General features: G+C 46.9%; 1 protein-coding gene across 10 annotated transcripts in view; it reads right to left on the bottom strand.

Moving 5' to 3' along the window:
* Positions 1–3034: 3034 nt before the first annotated feature.
* Positions 3035–18239, bottom strand: part of ST6GAL1 (ST6 beta-galactoside alpha-2,6-sialyltransferase 1) — a 46236-nt gene continuing 31031 nt past the window's right edge. For all 10 annotated transcript variants that reach the window (XM_063408215.1, XM_063408216.1, XM_063408218.1 and 7 more), the window contains 6 exons: positions 18043–18168; positions 16271–16934; positions 12636–12733; positions 7696–7797; positions 6275–6449; positions 3035–4468 (listed from right to left, as the gene is read on the bottom strand). In XM_063408215.1, coding sequence (XP_063264285.1) covers positions 4227–4468; positions 6275–6449; positions 7696–7797; positions 12636–12733; positions 16271–16895 — 1242 coding nt within the window. In that variant the 5' untranslated portion in view covers positions 16896–16934; positions 18043–18168 and the 3' untranslated portion in view covers positions 3035–4226. The remainder of the gene's footprint in view (positions 4469–6274; positions 6450–7695; positions 7798–12635; positions 12734–16270; positions 16935–18042; positions 18169–18239) is intronic.

Raw genomic sequence — 18239 nt, forward strand, 5'->3', positions numbered from 1 at the left:
TCCAAAACCAGCAGCACACTCAGACCTGGATGGAAAGAGCAAGCCAAGCTCACTGGGGTTTGGGAAGCGTCTGTTTCTGCTCCAAGAGATCCAACTTCTGCCAGAAGTCACTCACTCCAAACCAAACCACTTTCAGTCCACTCCCTCTGCTCTTGCCCTTCTCTGGCTTTAAGAGACTTATTTGGAACAAACTGCACTTAACAAACACTTTTTCTAACCATCTCTCATGCCTGATTTTCCCTGCTCATCTTCCATTTTGCTTTTGCAAATGGACACATGTGTCTTCCTAAAATGTATCTTGAACTGAGTTGTTTTTTATTTTTTCAAATATTCATTGCTTAAATTTTCTCCCTAAATTAGTCTTCTTCATTGTACACTGAACACAAGTTAGTGGTAGAGCACTAAGCTTCATGTCCACCTGGCTGTCAAAAGATGCAACTTAAATTAACTTCTCCTTTTATCACACATGAAGCTACAAGCTAACTGTAACCAAATGAACATTGAGATGCAAACTCTTACAAAATCTGGAGACACAAACCGCTGCAGAGGTTACACCCAGGAGGATAAGGAGCAGCAGGAGCCACCTACCTACGGAGGGAAGCATTGCATAGGACTTGGGTGAAAGATGAGAGGTGCCAGGGCTGCCGCTAGAAGGGCTCCTTCCCCTCAGTGAGGGTGCTGTGCTTGCAACCCTCGAGAACAATGCCCTGGAAGAGGCCTTGCACACCACTGCCAAAACAGCACAGAAGCTGTGCATGACATGATCTGAGCATTCTCAATCCCAAGAGACACCAGACCCCCCTCCAATGTTCCTGATGAAGCCGTTTTCCATACCTTTCACAAGACAAGGCTGTCAAGCAGCTCACTGAGTTTAGGTCAAAAAGAGAAGAAGCTTTTTGTGAGCGCTGAGAGAGATTTCACCTTCATCTCCACTTCCAAAACCAAGCTAGAAATAAGCACATCCTCTTCCTTGCTAGTTCTGTCTTCAAAAAGGAGTCCTGATCTGCAGCTTCTTTTGGAGTGAGGCACAAAGCCAGCTGGGTGTCAGCTTGCTCCCAGCACTTCCCAGGAAGCTGCAGGTGATGCCTTGCTGAACACACTGACACCAGGTAACCCCACAAACTGCAACTTTCACCTCTCCTATGAATGCACAGGGATAGGAACTAAGGTGTGTATAGCCATGCACACCAATTAGCTGCTCCAAAATGAAGCCTGATGCTTCCATACTGTGCCTTGTATCAGCACCTGCTGCAAGTGCTGAGGTTTCCCTGCTAGGCTGATACAATTCACAAATGAAATCAAACACCCACAGCTCTGGGCAAGAGCGTCAGACTTCACAGAGCAGAGGAGGATGAGATCCTGCCTGTACCCACACCTTCAGCTGTGTGTAGGCACAGAAACAAAGGCTGGGGTAGCTTGTGTTTCTTTTCAGGGAGTGCCAGCACGTATCTCTTTAACCACCACTATGGGTTTACTGGTGTGTTGTCAGATCTAGTTCCACTCCATTCTTCTTAGGGCACCTAGGACAGGTGCATTGACTCAGGTGCATACAGTTTGAATTTCTGGGACTTTTCCCCCTTTTCTTTAGTGAAAGCAAACCACAAAACCCCGCTGGCAGCTTTGTCAGCCTGGACAATGGAAAACCTTTAATGACAACAAAGTCTGTTCCCCTGCCAGTAACATCCTGTCATTCCTTCTACATCCCCCAAATACTTCCTTGTCCAGCCATGAACTGCTGACAGTGGCACTTCCCTCCTCTGGGCTCTGGTCTGACCAGATAACCTCTTTCCACCCATGTCCATGGCTCTCTAAAAATGCAAAGCCAAAGAGGGGTAAAAACAGGTTCCGGCTGGAAATATTTCCCATGTCATTACAGAGCATCCCTCCCAGAACTCAGTCCTTCAGTGGCTAACTGGGAAGGGCAGTGCTGCCCCTTTCCCCCTTTCCACATGGACAGGAAGCTGATCACCCTGGAAGTGGTAAAGACTGCAGGAGGATGAGACTTTTGTTACAGTCTAGCTATTACTGCCCACTTACACCTGGCTCTTCTAAATACCACATTTGTCATCACTTGCATTTTATATTAGATTTCTATCTAGGCAGAGAAAAAAAGGAAAAAAAAAAAAAAAGAGAGTTACCACTGTCTTATTTTAAGCTCTGTCATAATTCCTATGAAAGTCTGTTTAGCCTGTGAATGAATCACAAGTTGGACGTAGCTAAAACTGTTAGCATAACATTTGAAATTCCATGTTCAGTGCAAGACTATTGCCCCTAAGTAACCGAGGGTTCTGAGAGATCTGGGGAAGCTGTTTGGCATTTTGTCTCCTTGCAGGAGCCCTGCAGGGGAGCAGGTGGGTTTGGAAGCCCAGGTGAGCAGCAGGCAGGCTGTGCTGGCTTCCCAGAAGCCACATCCCATCCATCCATCACACAGCCCCAGCCAGGGAGGGTGGCTGGGCTGGCCTGCACAGTGGGGAGCTGGTGGAAAAGAGTGTTGTGAGAATTCACAGATAAACAGCCTAGGAAAAAAGTCAGAGGCTATTTGAATCTCAACTGAAAACATAATAAGAAGGCAAATTGCTGTGGCAGATACCTCCTTGATCCAAGGAACAGAGAGGTAAAGGCTGTCAAAACCCAAGAGTGGAGATGGGGAGAGGATCACTGTGGCTCTCCCAAGCACCCTCTCATGGCTTTTCCTCTGGAAGCTCCCTCCTGCCCTGGCAGTGAAAAGGAATGCTTTCCAAGCTGCCTCCACTGCATCCGTGTCCTAGTGGTACCTGGTGCTCCTGAGCAGTGGTGCAAGGACCTGGACCCTTCTACCTGTATGTGATTTGTAAAAAACACTGACAGATCCAATCCATCCCAAGAGATGGGTGTGCAGAAAGGCAGCCCCCGAGCTGCAGGAGCAGCAGGGAGCAGCTGAGGGCTCCCTAGAACGAGCAGGGAGCAGCTGGGCCTGCAGTGCTGCAAGGCTGGTACAGATCCCCAGAGCCATGGAGACAAGACATTTATTTACCATTCACCAAAACCAGGCCAATGACTTCACAGGATTTATTCAAAACAGGAGAAAGCTTTCTTTACAGACCTGATGAAATACGTGAGTACAGAAGACAGGGAAGGTGTTCTCACCAACACACTGAGACTGAGAGCTACCACTTCCACCATGCTGCCCAGGAAGAAGCTGCCCTTCTCAGCTCTGCCTGTGTTTCAGCATGAGGAGCAGAGCACGCTCTCCCTCCTCACCACTCATGAAACATGGAAGTGGCAAACCTGCTCCCCACCACTGCAGAAAAGGACATAGCAGTCAAGAGATCCCCCCGTCTGCTTGCAGAGGGCTGGAACTCATCTAGCAGCAGCTCTGTGGTGTTTGTGTTAATGGGTACAGCAAGTAATTAATCAAAAACTGCAAAGGTAGAGCAGCAGAGAGCTGGAAAAAGGCACCAACTTCCAGTGAGTTCTCCCATCTGAGCCATGGAGTATCTTCCCAAAACCTTTCTGATAATGAGGGTTCTTCTATACCAAGCCCAGCACTGTACTGGAGAAGTAAATGATTATTAAAATTTATTTTAAGTTATTAAAAAAAAGGAAAAATATTAAAAAGTCTTCCAAGATTCACTGAATTATGAATTGCTTTCCTCTTCCTTTGCCAAAAGTGTCACCTGAGTGGTTTCAGAAGTCTTAAAATTTGGAAGGAAGTTCACAGACTGTTTGTAAAATCAAGTATTTTGGACTAGAAGTTAAGCTTATCATTACACAGCTTGACAGCATTTCCGTAAATCAGCCCTACTCTGAAGAGCTCCTGACTACAGGAACAAATTTTAAATGATTTTTCATGTTTCCCAGTGGCCCAGGTCTTTGGCTGTCGCAACCCCTCTGAAGCAAACTGAACTATGTTCATTGTATGATCCTGACTTGTGCAATCTCTGCTCAGAAAGCCTCTCCTGTGCCTCCCCTACGCCGTCATCGGCTGAGATGAAGCCAGAGGTATCCACGAGCTGCAAGAGCCTGGCTCCACTGGAGTCCATTTATTGCAGTGACTCATGCAGGTCAGTGGCTGTACCACAGTGAGCCCTACAGCTCAGAGTTGGTCAACAAAGTCCTAAGAGCAAGCCTTGCTACATGGAAGAGCTGTCAAAACACACCAGTGCTCAGACCTAACAAATCTGACAACCCTGATTTAAAAAGTGCTTTGAAAGTCAAGGAAAACTCAACACAGTCAAACCAATCCATTAGCAATGCACTTTTCTGAAGCCAGGCAGGGTGACCTTCCCGTGAGTGTAGATGTCCTCATCCGTGCCCTGGTTCATGTGCTTCACCAAGTTCTTCTCAAACAGGAGGGGGTGGTAAGCTCCCATGGTGCAGGCGTGGTCGTGAAACTTCTGGTAATAGTGGCAAATGTCCGTCTGCCGCTTGGAGGGGAGAAATTCGTACACGTCCACTTGGTCACACAGCGTCATCATGAGCACGATGCCTGCACGGGGACAGAGAGCAGACACCCCCACGTCACACCAGAGACAGGAACAGACATCCCAGAGGGACAGGCAGCCAGCAAGGAGTAGGCAGCTCCAAGGGGAAGGGCTGTCTTTATTAACATTCAGAGCAGAGAGGCAGAAAACAAGTCTGGCCAGACGGGGCTCTTTTCTGAAGCCCTCCCTTGTAAAGTGTATGATCAATGTGATTTCAGCAGGTTGTTTACACTGACAGCCATGCCAAAAGGACAATTTTTAAGAGAACTACCATTATCTGTGACCTTCGTGGAAACTTGGGTGTCTGCCAAGCAAGCTCTGCAATTAGCTGCTCCGAACAGCCCACCTCAAACCTGCCTGGATAAGCAGAGAGGAGACCTTTGCATTTGTCCCAGCTGCCTCTAGTGAGTGCAGGGAACGTGAATGGGCCTGTGCTGGGAGATGCTCAGGGAGACAGAGCAGCCTCTGCTCTTCAGGCTCCCCGGAGCAGAGCAGTGCTGCCCTCCTGTGTCTTCCCCTACCGAGGACATCACCAGTGCTGGGCACAGCCACAGCAGAGGGAAGCCACAGTTACAGGCTACTTTTCTTCCAAGTGCAAGAAGTAGCAAGAATATACCAGAGAAACTGATTCAAAGTGTAACATCACAGAAAATTCATGCAGGATCTGAGACATCAGGGACCATGCACAACCTGAGGAACTGTAAGACATTAAAAAAACCTAAAGTATATTTTAAATATGTTTTCATCCATGTTTTCAAATGAAAATTTTCAATCACACTCCGGCATTCCAGGGAACACAGAGCTGGAAACTAGAACTCATCCATGCCCTTGTATTTGGCAAGGTGACTTGTTTGATAAAGCAGAAAGCAAGGTGACTTGGCCCAAAGTTAAGCCCTGGAGGAATGACGATCTGACGTGCGTGTCCTCGAGCCTGTAACTCCAGTTAACAATTCTGCTGCTGGAGCCATTGACTGTGCTGTCACACGGCTGCACTGCACATGGAATGATTTAACAGGTGCTGTGCCTGGCAAAAACATGAAGCAACTCTGTTTACACAGAGACAGAAAGTGCCTCTGCCCCAGCAGGGATGGAACAGAGGAGGAAGCAGACAAAGGGAGGAAGCACAGCAGTTGGACAGTCCAGGGCAAACAAGGCTCTGCATCTATGGTGTGATTTTAAATACATGGCAGCTTCCCCAGAGGTTCACTCCTTTTCATTCAGCTGGTCATGAGAGCTGCTCTCCACTAAGCAGGAAAACTTTTGCAACAGCAGAATGTAAAGAGGAGTTCTTTTGCTGAAGAGGCATTATCACTGACCTTTTCAGGGCAGCTATTCAGTCTGACCTTCAGCAGTCTTTATATATATACACATACATATATTTATATATAAATAACATATGGAAAAGAAACAGGCACACCCTCAGAATTCATTTACAGTAATCAGATTTATTTGCCTGACCAGATCTGAGCCTGCAGGAGACACATCCTTCCTCTTGCACCCTGTGGGAACTGCTCTGGCACCAGAAGCTACAAAGCCTAGAGACCCTCCCAGTGTTGCAGTCTGTTCTCCTGTTTCCACCTGGAACTGGGCCACGTTTGAAACTGCTGTTTCAGAGGGGTGCTGCAAAACACTTAATTTAATACAACTGAGCTGCTGCTCTGAAGACAGGAAGCTTACATTTTGGCACAAGACAAACGTTGTAAAAACAACTCTGATAAGCACCATAAATTTAGAGTTGTCTTTGAAAAAAGACATCTTGGAGAATTCCTGCCTGCAAACTGAACCAGAAGTTTAGAGAGCAATTATCTTACCTAGCATTCCTGATGATGGTGGATTAGGCTGAATATGCTCCAGGGAATTCTCCTGCAGAATATCCCAGAGTTGCCACTGCATTTTGGGATTCAGGATATAGAAGGGCTGCTCTGGATGTGTTCTACGATACGCCTTATAGCTTTCAAAAAAGTTGTAATCTGGTTTCCTGTACCACTGCAAAACAGAAACAGGAGGTCAGATTCTTTATTTCTGGCACACTTTACTGTAACCAACAGGAAATAAGGATGAGTGAACCTGCTGCTGCTGGAGAAGAAGATCCTGCTACACACCCTCACTCACTCCTCATTCACCCAAACATCCTCATTAACTGTCCCCTTGGGTCACTGTGGTGTCCTGACTCATTAAACAGGGCAGGGAACCCCCAAATCTCAATGAAGGACCACTGAATGGATCAGCATCTTTTTTGATTTCATTATGCATTCCCCAAGAGGAGATGATGTTGAGAATTCTGCCTTACATATTCCAGACCCAGACTCTTCTCCAAATTGCTATACCAAGCATCCTATTCTGCAGGCAACTGCTCCCAGCTCAGCCTCCTGAACCAGGCTGAGCTGATTTGCATCTTTAAATTTCCCCTTCCAGTAAAAACATAGGAATGGCTTACATTTTACTAAAGCAATTTTGAGATTTTTTTTTCTTCCCTATGCTATAAATATCCATCCTGGTTTTACTGACTCTTAAACATGCTGTCCATAGCCCCTTATGCCTCCTGGAGCTGTGGGACCAAACACAGAAATAAACATCAGGGAGAAAACAGGAAATGCAGGCCAAAGAAACAAACGAAAAGACCTCTCAGTTACAGCCAGAGCTTAAAATAAAAGTAACGAATGGACTATTCACTCCTACCTGCTTTCACTGTGAGCCTCCAGAGCTCATCACACATCAAACAACACTCTTTTGTACTCAAAATCCAAAGTGAATTGCTAGAGGGATTGCATGCCCACACATGAAACCTGACACAGATCTTCAGAGGGCTTCCCAATCCATTCATAATGCATCAAGTATATCCCATGGCTGACTGGTGCTTGAAATATCCAAGCATCAACCCTCAGCAATCTTAGATTAACTGCCAGAGAAAGGAAATCATCCCATAATGAGACCACTGCTGCAGCCAGCAGTGACCTCCTCCCTGTGCCATCAGCCCATGGGAAAGTAAAGGTGGTGACCAATTGTCCTTGGCCTGAGGCCCTTCACAGGGATCAGAAGCAGGCAAGTGTTTTCTTAGGAGCATTCATGCATGGGATACTCCCAGAAGTACACACAGATATATCCATAATAACAAAAAAGCGAACAAGAATGGCCTCAGAATGAGTGACTGCCCATATTAGGAGGAAGTGGTTTAACAGAAGCACTTCAAAGCATGTGAATCTGATTTTATTTACAAAAAACTCAGCCTTACCTCACTAATTTCTGCGTGATATGGTGCTGGATCCCAGACAATTAAGATTCCAGTGTTATATAGTGGTTCCCTCAGGAACTGCTGCTCTTCAACAGTTACAAGCTTGGAAAACAACAACAGACACAATGATATGCAGTATGCTATCAGAATTAGCAGGCAACCAAGCAATAAAACCTGAGAACAGCCAGAGCCACCCCAGTGCTGGTTACTGAGCATGGCCCACTGTGTGCAGCAAGGACACAGCCCCAGCAATGCCCTTCCAGTGCCCAAGCCAGTCCTACCTAGCAGCAAAGGACTTTGTGGAGAGTCACAAGAAAAGCTGCCAGAATGCTTTACAAGGCTTTCTGTCCTTCTCCAGTGACACAGTAAGGACAGGACTGCAGAGTGAGCCAGCCTGTGTGAGGAACCCATCACTATGATACCAGAAGCAGCAGGGAACACCAGTTGCTGCCAGCGGTCACCAGGACAGTCCAGGCAGAGCCTAATGCAAATACACTGTTGGCTTTATCAAGAACTCTCATTTAACCCTCCCAAAAAAGGCCTGCAGGTGGGTGGTTCTCCTCAGCAACAGGAACCCTGGCAGTCAGTGCTCAGCCTACTGTGTGACCATCAGTGAAAGAGATGAGAGACTACAGCATCTCCAGCCAATCCTGCCTCATACCAAGCCCCCCATCGCCCCTGCAGAGCAGGGAGGGGACAGCTCAGGCACGGGAGGTTTGAATCTCCTGAGAGCAGCAATGAGAAGAAAAGCTTCAGAGTTTGCTCTATACTCTGGACATAACCACAACTGCTTGGGACACCCAAGGGTAATCCAGATCTGCAGCAGAAAGAAAACAATCCTAATCAAACAATTCATCTCCTGTCCTCCCCACCCAAAGCCATAATCTGTACAGGCACAACTTGTAAACACTGCAATCATAAATCATAAAAATCAGCTTCCATTTGTCCTGATTTTCTCCACAGATCTAATTATGAGCTAGCCAATTAGTGCTTGAGCATCCTGGCTGCCTCAGCAGCGGGCTGCCTGCATGGCTGTTCCCATAACCAGAGCACAAGGACACTGCAGCCAGCCCAGATAGGAATTATTCCAAAAGCAAAAAGTTTCCTCACATCTGTTTTTAACTCTATGGGATTAGGCCTTGGCCTTGTGCACTGCCTGGTTTCATTTCCTTACAGCAGCTAAAATATCTAGGCCACTGACAGCTGGAGTGTGCAGTGCTGCGGGTGTGGACACCAGGGGCAAAGAGGGGCACAGCAGCTGCACCAGCCACCCCTCAGCTGGGCACAAGTGGGATGGAGCACTGCAAACGGGCAGGGATACGGCAAGGAGCACAGGCACTTTACTTCCAGTGTTTCTGTAGCCATGGGAGTTGGCAGAAGCACACAAACCCCGAGAGAGCTGTGACAGGCACATAAGCAAAGGGACAAGAAACCAAGTGGGAAGCACCTCCACAGCCACTGTTTGCTGTGTCCTCCCACACACTGGAGCTGGCTCTTGGCATTGCCTGCTAGCTGTCAGTCATTTAACCTGTGTGCTGAAGGAATCTGGTTCCCCATTTACCTTCAGTGTCCATTTGTTAATAGCGACTGATTCTTTCTAAGTAGTAAAATTCATTTAAATTACTACATGACTGACTTGTCTTGCCCAGATTTTTGATCCTAATTAGTTAACTGATCGATTAGTTTTCTGCTTTCTTCTTTAGCCAGTTCACTATGTAACAATATCTTGTTAATACAACCCCTACCCTCTTAGTACATTTATTGGCCATATCACAGTGACTTCTTTCTTTCCTGCTACCAGCAGTCAACGTCCTGTAATCCAAACATGCTCTCCTTTCCCACCACAGCCTTCCTCCATTCCACTGATCTGCTATCTCCTTTCTTTTCCTCCCTGAAGACTGTAAGTGCCAATAACAGCACAGGCAGCCAAAGCAGAGAGTGCTCCGAGTGACAGCAAGAAGCCAGCCCAGGAGAACTGGGAACAAGGGCTGAGAGGAATGAGGTACTCTGGCCCTTGGTCAGCTCTGCAGAAAGGAGCTGTGTCCTCCAGCATGACACTGGCACTCCCCTCACACGTACTTCAGCTCTTGTGTTCACAAGATGTGACTGCTTTCCCAGGGCAAATCAATGCCTTGTGTCAGAGTGCAGGAAAACATGCCATTAAAAAAGCAGCAGTACTGATGAACCAGTCAAGGCCTGAGAAAATAAATGACGCAACATTAAATAAATTCTTTATTTAGAACAGTTACCAAGCTTGTGGACCTACAAGCATACCCTCAGATTTGCAGGTCCTAAATTTCTTGCCTTCCTGTCAGTACCAATCCATTCTCTGTGCACGCAGGTATACAAGACACTCCACTCTAGTGTTAAAACCATCTGTCCCCATGTATGTCCTAGAGACTGGCCAGCAAATTACAGAAAAGTATCTTAAAATAATTATTAAGAAACTCAGAACAACTTGCCATGTGTGCCAAAGAGACATTACTTAATACAGGCAATCTTTTACAGATCAGAATCAGGAGATCCCATTTCCTTCACTTTGGCAGTGGACTGAGGATGAATCAGAAGTAAGAGCAAAAATAAAAGCAGCCAAGCCCCAAACTCATTCCTTTTCCCAGTTATAACATAAGAAAAGCCAGCCCAGAACAAGAACAAATCACAGCTTTGTCCAGTACCTGATGCCTGTAAGAGCTCTGGGCAAGGCAAGATAAGGCAGCGAGCTAAAAAGAGAGTGTGATCAGGTCACCCCACTAACACGAAGGTTTAAATGATGTCACCAAGACTAGAACAGCACTGAACCATTCAAAGTGTGAATAGAACCATGTAAGAAGACCAGGCTTCCAATCCAATGGTCTCTAAAGTTAACAGGGACTGCAGTCAGAGCTGCTCAGTTTAGAAACTCCCGATGAGAGACTCCTGCTCTACACACATTGAAAGCATCCTTTTTCCTGGTCAGCAGCCAGATCAACACTGCCTTTTGAATTCACTTGAGCCTCTAAAAACTGCAGCAACATTGTTCTCCCTGTAGCTGAAGTTTTCTAAGCTGTTGTCTCCATTCAGAGGGAACATTACCCATGACTGCAGGCTGATCTGCATGGAGAACAGAAGCACTAAAATGACAAGGCTGTAACTACACTTGGTCCAAAGCAGGAGAATCCCCATGGAGAGTCGTACACAGCTGTACAACCACGCAGCTGCCCTCCTCCCTGTGCAGATAACACTGATAGCACACAGGTCATGCACATATTTTCTCTTCATATCACTGTAACCTTGGCCATGAGCACATCCTCCAAAGAAAGTTTGCTTAAGTGATAACACCTATCTGACATCAGAAAAATACAGAGACAGGAAAGATGAAAAAAAAAGATGTCAAACAGGGCATAGAAGTCAGCAGTCACGTCTGTCTGCTCAAACCAGACTGGTTCAGAAAGGACAAACTGTCACCCTTCTGACTGGGTGTTTAATGCAGGGGGATCAAGATGCAGCAAGCAACAGCAAACAGCATGGCAGCAAGTGAAGAGTGACCCAAGAGCAGGAAGAGGTAGCAACAGCATTCACACAACAAGCAAGAATATCCTTTAAAAGACACACAAAATGAACTAGGCAAACTGGTTACACATTTGCTCTGTGTCTTCTTGCCTTTGAAGAGGATGGTCAAGCTCCCCTGGCTGTCTTGAGAATCTTCAGACCTCATTACACAGCAGCAGCATCCATGCACTCCTCACACAGGGACAGGTGAGAAAACTCCAGGCCTACAAATCTTAGCTTTGATGTAAGGAAAAGAAACTGCCTTTTTGGTTCATTAAAAAAGCTACACTTCAGCCACTCACCTCTCTCTCACTCAGTTCCTCTGCCTTCATGTGCCTACAACCTCCTCCTCCTCTTGTGGGGTAAGGAGATGCTTGTACTCAGTGCTGCAATGCTGTACCAGGTCTTTTAACCAAATGACTCCTGGCCTGTTCAGTACTTTACTGTCCTCCTCCATTCTCTCACCAGCATATCCTACTGTGATCTACCCTTTTCTCTGCATGTCTACACTTGAAGATTTCTTTCCCCAAAAAGGACAACCATGAAAGGTAATAGGTCTGTGCAGGAAAGGTACAAACACTCTGAGATGTGCCTACAAGAGCAAGGGCCTCTATTGTTGGACAAGTGTCAGACTGTCCAACAGTCTGCTAATGCACTGTGACGCATGGTTCTAACCCTGAAGAGTTTGCTTCACAGCCTACTGCTGGCCAAAGGGAATCAGCAAAGGGACACCTTGACACTTACAAAGAGCCCTCAGGCAGGGGAGATTCAACTCTGTAACCAAGGCCTTGCAGTCAAGGCACTTTTGCCATGCTTTGCTATAAGGTCCTGGACCCACCAGAGCCCATCCCTCTCCTGGCTGTGCACAGGCTACAGCTTTAAAGGTGAGTCTTGTCAAGTGTCTTCAGCCATGTAGCAGCCTTGGTTAATGTGTTATCTACAGTCTGCAGCATTGATGGGCAGTGAAGAAACACTGTTTTTTATTAAAAGCCAAATAAACATGCTTCACTCTTCATACCCATCTCTGGGGCAGGCACAGCTCATTCTTGGCACACCCTGCTAACCTGCACTGGCTGAGCTGTGATGCTGTTCCTGCCTCTCACTCCAAAGGCACAGCAGCAGCATAGAGCTGGCCCTCCTGTGCCTACACAGAGCCTTTGAGCAAAGACAAAACACACCTTACCTTGTGCCTCCTGTAAATCACAAGCAGGCTACTGCAAGTCTGCAGGTGAATGCCAGTGTCACTGCAGTCACCTCAGATTTACCAACTGTCCCCATTCCAAGGAGAGACACCCTACATGCTAGGGACTGGAGAAATCAGATGGACAGCCCTGTTCTTGGCAGCTCCGGGACAGTGCAGTTACACAGCTCTGCCATGCTCGGCCTGCTTGGTGCACATTCCTCACACCTACCTGGGAATTCACAAGACGAATTGTTGTCTTCTGCCCCACATCATCTTGAAAGCCCCTGACAGGAGCCCCATTGAATCGCAAGACGGCATCATGGCTGTCTGAAAGCCAAACAGAGGGAAAACCTGTGAGCCAACAACCCAGCTGGGGTGATACCAGAAACAAGTGACATTGTTCACCTGCACTTCTAACACAACCTCCCTAATCCCTGGCTTTCAACCTTACACCTAGAAGTAGCAAGTCAGATTCTTTGGAGGAAGGTGTGGCTCAAACTTCATGATCAATACCCTTTTTAAAATCTACTCTTTAAAACTACAACCCACTGCCAGATCGAGAGCACACTATCATTTGCTCTCCCTTTTCCTCCTTTCAAACACTTTACCAGGAGATAGACCAATACACAATTAATTTACCATATGGCTGGCTGCAAACTTAGATATTAGGAAGTAGCAGCAAGCCAGCATCCTCTCTTCCAGCCTGGAGGTTGACCAGCCCCAGAAACATGTACACCAACCACAGAGGAAAGCCAAGCTGACCTCAGCCTGCCAGCATGCCTCCCACAGAAATACACCCACTGCTGTGCCTTCAACAGACACAGCTTCTTTCATGCCTGGGGTTTCACTGCATTTTCCTCTGCTGGCATCATCTCTTCAGATAGCACAGCACTCCTCCAGTACCCTCCTCTGCCTTGGCACAGCCAGCCAGGCCACTGTAACATCCTGGAGTCAGGCTGCTGCTGTGACACAGAGGGTGGTTGTGCTTGTTACCCTGGCTTCTCCCTGTCTTGTGGCTGCACTTGGATAAGAAACCTTCCCTGTGATCAGAGAGGCTGAGTTAGAGAAGCAGGGCCACTTCTCCTGCATTCACCCTGAGGCCACATGACTGCAACACACAGCACCTGCAGTCAGGGTCCGTGGGGATTGCCAAGTTCCGGGGAAGACAACACACCTAGTCCAGAACTGGGTTTTTTTGAGATAATTTTCTTGAAAATGGGAGTGTTCTAACAAGCAGTGCTGGAGGATCAGTAGTCCCTGGCAGTGAAGTCTGATTTCTCAGCTATTTTATTCTCCTAGACAAATGGGGCTTCTTAAGAGCCCCTCCAAAGCACCATCCAAATCCAAGGAAGATGATGTATCTGGAAAAAGTGTCTCCATGCTGAGAAGTGGCTCTGCAGTTACCACCGCAGACCCTTAGCTCCACATCCTACCTTGCACTAATGCAATACAGGGTTATGATTTCCCCATATATAAGTTCAACCAGACACCAAGCATTAATATGCCCCAAGTTTGCACATTAAAAGGGTGTTTAGTGACTGCTCAGGCAGAGTAGCTGGCTCTCTGTCTCCGGGTGGTTGTGCTACACTCACTATCTCTCACATCAGATTCTTCAGTGGCAGTTTATAACTTTCAGTAAATACCATGAGCCCAGTAAAAGATGGTTGTTAACAACCCTGTGCTGCTCTGCAGCCTCCCTTACTTTACCTAATTGCTCATTTGATATCTTAACATGATTACACAGAACAAGTATTTCATGGGATAATAACTCAGCAATCCATTGTGCTCATTTACATAAACACTTCATTTTAAGCTTGTAAGATTTAGTATCTTTTTGACAACTTCCTCCAACAACACCACAACATTTCCTACATGGAAAAAAGTGGGGAAAACCATACAGAAATACACTGAATGCTCCTGAATCCATAATACTCACCCTGCCCAGCTCAAGGCTGCAAGTGCTCAAACTCTGCAGAAGCACCAGCAGAGTTAACTGCTTGAGCAGAAAGGTGGAAGTTCTCCTGGCACGAGAAACACAGGGCAGGGAGACCGACCAGCAGGGGTTAATGGCATTTGCCTCGGGCACACTACACAGTGACCTCCCCGGCATCCCTCCCCTGTGATCTGGAACAAACCAGTGCTTCAGAGTGGGGAGGGCTCAGAGAGTGGCTGTGGGAACAATGAAAGGCTTTGCCTGTCTGACCTCTATGCCAAAGCCAAAGCACAGCCCAGCCCACTTGGCTGCTCCCATGCCCAATCCAGAGGTGCAGGGACTGCATTCCAATACTGCAGAACATCACCTCCCACTGCTGTGAAGGTCTCCTTCCAGAGAAACAAGCACTGGCAGTAATGGTGGAGCCTAACACAGACACCCCTGGGTACAAGCCAGCTGGGCAGGGGAGGCTGTTCAACAGAAGGTCACTTCTGTGCAAACCTTTAGCTCTGAACTCCAAGAGGCAGCCAAACAACCAGAGAGAGGTACTTGAAGGAAAAGTAAGAACTGGCTTCCCAAGTCTTAACCTGGCTCGCTTCAAACACTCCTAAGAGGCAGAAACATCAACCAACTCCCATCTGCAATTTACATCAGGAGGCAAGGCTGTTCTTCATTGCATTCTAACACACTTCCAACTGCTCAACCTCACTCTAGCTCCTGCTCACCTGCTGTGTGGACACAGAGGAGTCTGGGGGAGAACTTCTGAGCAAGTATGAGAACTAAACACTGTCTCCCATGAGGGCCTATGATTCTGAAGGCTCTGCCAAAGCTGTCTATGACTGATGGATTAAAATCTATCCATCTACCTGGTTTCAGAAGAAGGCTGCTTGCAGCTTAGTGCAGGCCAAAGGGACCTGATCCAACAGACATCTTATGAATACACCACACCAAAGCCTGCAAACAATTTCCACTTAAGAGAAACCTCCTAGACTTCAAAACTTCTCCTTCAGTGAAGCTACACTTCAGCAAAGCATGAACCTTAACTCAGCTCCAAACACCAAATAATGAAGCAAGCTGAGGGAGCTGCAGGCTCTGGAGAATTTTCTGCCTGGTACAAAATCCTGAGTTGAAGACTGGAGAGGTGGTTTCCCCAGCATGCTGCTTTTGTAAAGACACAACACATTTTGGCATCAAAATATGCTTCTTTATAATCCACAGTAAAAGACCAAAGCTTCAGCATTTATTAATTAGTGCAATAACTTCAGGTGAATATAGTCAGCTGAGACTGCAAAGCACCACCTAACTTTGTCCAAAGGGATGAATACCTGTGAAGTCTTCTGATGGTCTTCTGGGCCACTCCAATTCAGCCAGCTGCCTTAATGGCCCAGAATGAAGCAGTGCCCCTTTTGGAAAGCCCTGAGCAAGAATTACAGAATCACTGAGGCCCGAAGGACCTCTGAACACTGTCTGTGCCCAGCCCTCTGCTCAACACAGACTGCTCAGGGCCATGTCCAGGGAGCGGTTTTCCCCTTTAGCATTCTCCTTAATTTCTTCTCTGAAAATGTCTTCCTGTATGAATTTTTTTTCTGACTGTGCAGTAAGCATTACACAACCCACCCCAAGCCCCCTCAAGAAACAAACACTTGAGGAACCAAGACTGCTGTCTGGTATCCAGTATTTGTGTGACTCTCTAGCAGTGCCAATGCGATCATGAAAATCAGGAGGACTTGCTAGAATACAGATACCTATTATTCCCATCTCCAGCCAGGCTGAAATATTTACTGACTTCAGAAGTTTAACATTTCAACTTGTTTTAAACACCTTTTGACCACAAGAGACTTATCATTAAGAGCATGACAGCAGATTAGTTCTACTCAGCCCAAGTTATAAAACAATGGTATTTGACTTCATGCTGACAGAAAGATACCAACCTATCTCCTGTCCCAAGCGAGATGATTTCAGAGATCCTGCTGAGGACACGACAGCACAGCGACCCAGGTGTCCCACTGCTTCACTGAGGCTTTCCCCTGGCAGGTATTGCTGCCATTCAGAGGTACCAAAAGGACCATCCGACCTCTGTATCATGGTCACATTGACCCTGTCCCGCAGCTGGCAGAGCAACTTCTCTGGGCTGAGCTTAGCATTCCTCTTCCCGTTGTAAGTCACATTGTACTTGTTCATGGCCAGGTAGTTTTTCCTGACCTTCTGCAGCCTGGGTATGAGATTTCTGGATGAGCTGTCCTTATCCCATACCTTCCCAAAGGTTGCTTTCTTGGACTTTTCAGCTGTTCCAGAGGTGCTGTCCTTTACTTTGTTTTGGGTACTAAGCCACATTTTGGGTATCTGCCCCAGTTCACCAGCTGCTTCATGGAAAAGGCCTTGTGATTTAACCGGGTTCCATTTCTCCGAACTCCTGTGCCCCTGCAAGTCCTCATTCCTGGTCTTCAAAGGATCATAGTAGCTTCTTCGTGTTTCTCTCCAAAGGCAAACTGTCAGTGCTACCAGTATCACCACAAGAACACACATTAACTTTTTGAACACATTGATGTGAACCATAGTGCCCAGTGCATCCAGATGGGACACTGGAAGCTGGCCCTGGGGAAAGGAAACAGCTCAGTCAGGGCTGCAGGCACAGGCACAGGTAAAGTCATGGAGATCTGTGTGCAGTGGGAGGGGAGAGAGACAACATCGGGGAATTCTAATATTTCAGGCTGTTTAAAGGTCTCATTTCAAAGTCTATCACCTCAAACATTGAACAGAAAGATCTGAGCTGGCCATCAGCCATCATATGCTATCCAATGGTGACCTGAGGCCACTGCCACTCAAACCTTTTTTCTGCTCCCTTCCACAAATGACAGCCAAATTTAACACTGCCACTACCATGCCAGCAAGCAGGGTAAGCCTCCACATCGCTTTGCTTCATCTCCCACCCCTGATAGTCAAAATGCAAATGCCAACAAATGCACTTCCAGAAATGAGTTTGTACTTGACCACAGGCTTTAACACTAATGAAGGACATTATAAAGCACAGAACTGGAAAGGAAAAAAAAAAAAAGCTCTGAGTTCATGAGTACCAGGAGCTTCACCAGCCTGGTACTTGCTGACTTTCCAGGGAGGGAACTGCTGCAAGTCTGCAGTGGGCACTCTCAACATCAAACCTCACTGAACACCTGCTGGAAGCCAGTTAAGCCCCAGTAAGGCTTTGGGGAATGTTTAGGCTCACAAATGCACTTGGATGAACATTACTCCAGGTAAGTTACCTCTGGAGAAAGCAAAGCCAGATGCTGTTGTACAGCACTGCTTGTCCTTGTTTGCACGGCCTCACACTATCAGATACCTCCACCTCCCATCATGTCGTTAAAGGGGGAATCCAATAGGAGAACTGCCCAAAAAGCAGCTCAAACAAGGCTGATTTACAGGGGCTGGTGTATAAAACATACACTGATGCAGAAACACCTCACAAGCAGCATACAGGACCATAGAAGACAGGACAGCAGCTGCTCATTTCCCTCCATGGCTGCTCCAGATGTGTGCAAAAGCATGGGGACAGTATGGAGACTCCAAGTGTCCTCAGGAGACAAACACATGCAGATCACTGCCATTCCCAGAGAGGCACAAGTAGCAACTTCCTCACTGAGTAACCTGCTGAAAGCAAACACTGCAATGCTGGGCTGCTGCAAGGTTACTGAGCTACAAACACTACCTGTGTTAAGCAGCAGCTCTCCAACTCAAGTCATTTTTGTCCGTTGGCAGATTTTCCTCCGAGGGCTTAAGCAGGATCTCCCAAAACACAACAGTTCTGTGATGTGCTAAAGAGTCCAAGAAATACCTGGGGAAAAAAAAAAGAGGGAGAGAGGAAAAAAGGGAACCTGTTAAGGAAAAGCCTCAAGTTCCAGGGAT

This window comes from Prinia subflava, chromosome 11, assembly GCF_021018805.1.
Source record: "Prinia subflava isolate CZ2003 ecotype Zambia chromosome 11, Cam_Psub_1.2, whole genome shotgun sequence".
NCBI classification, from domain to species: domain Eukaryota; kingdom Metazoa; phylum Chordata; class Aves; order Passeriformes; family Cisticolidae; genus Prinia; species Prinia subflava.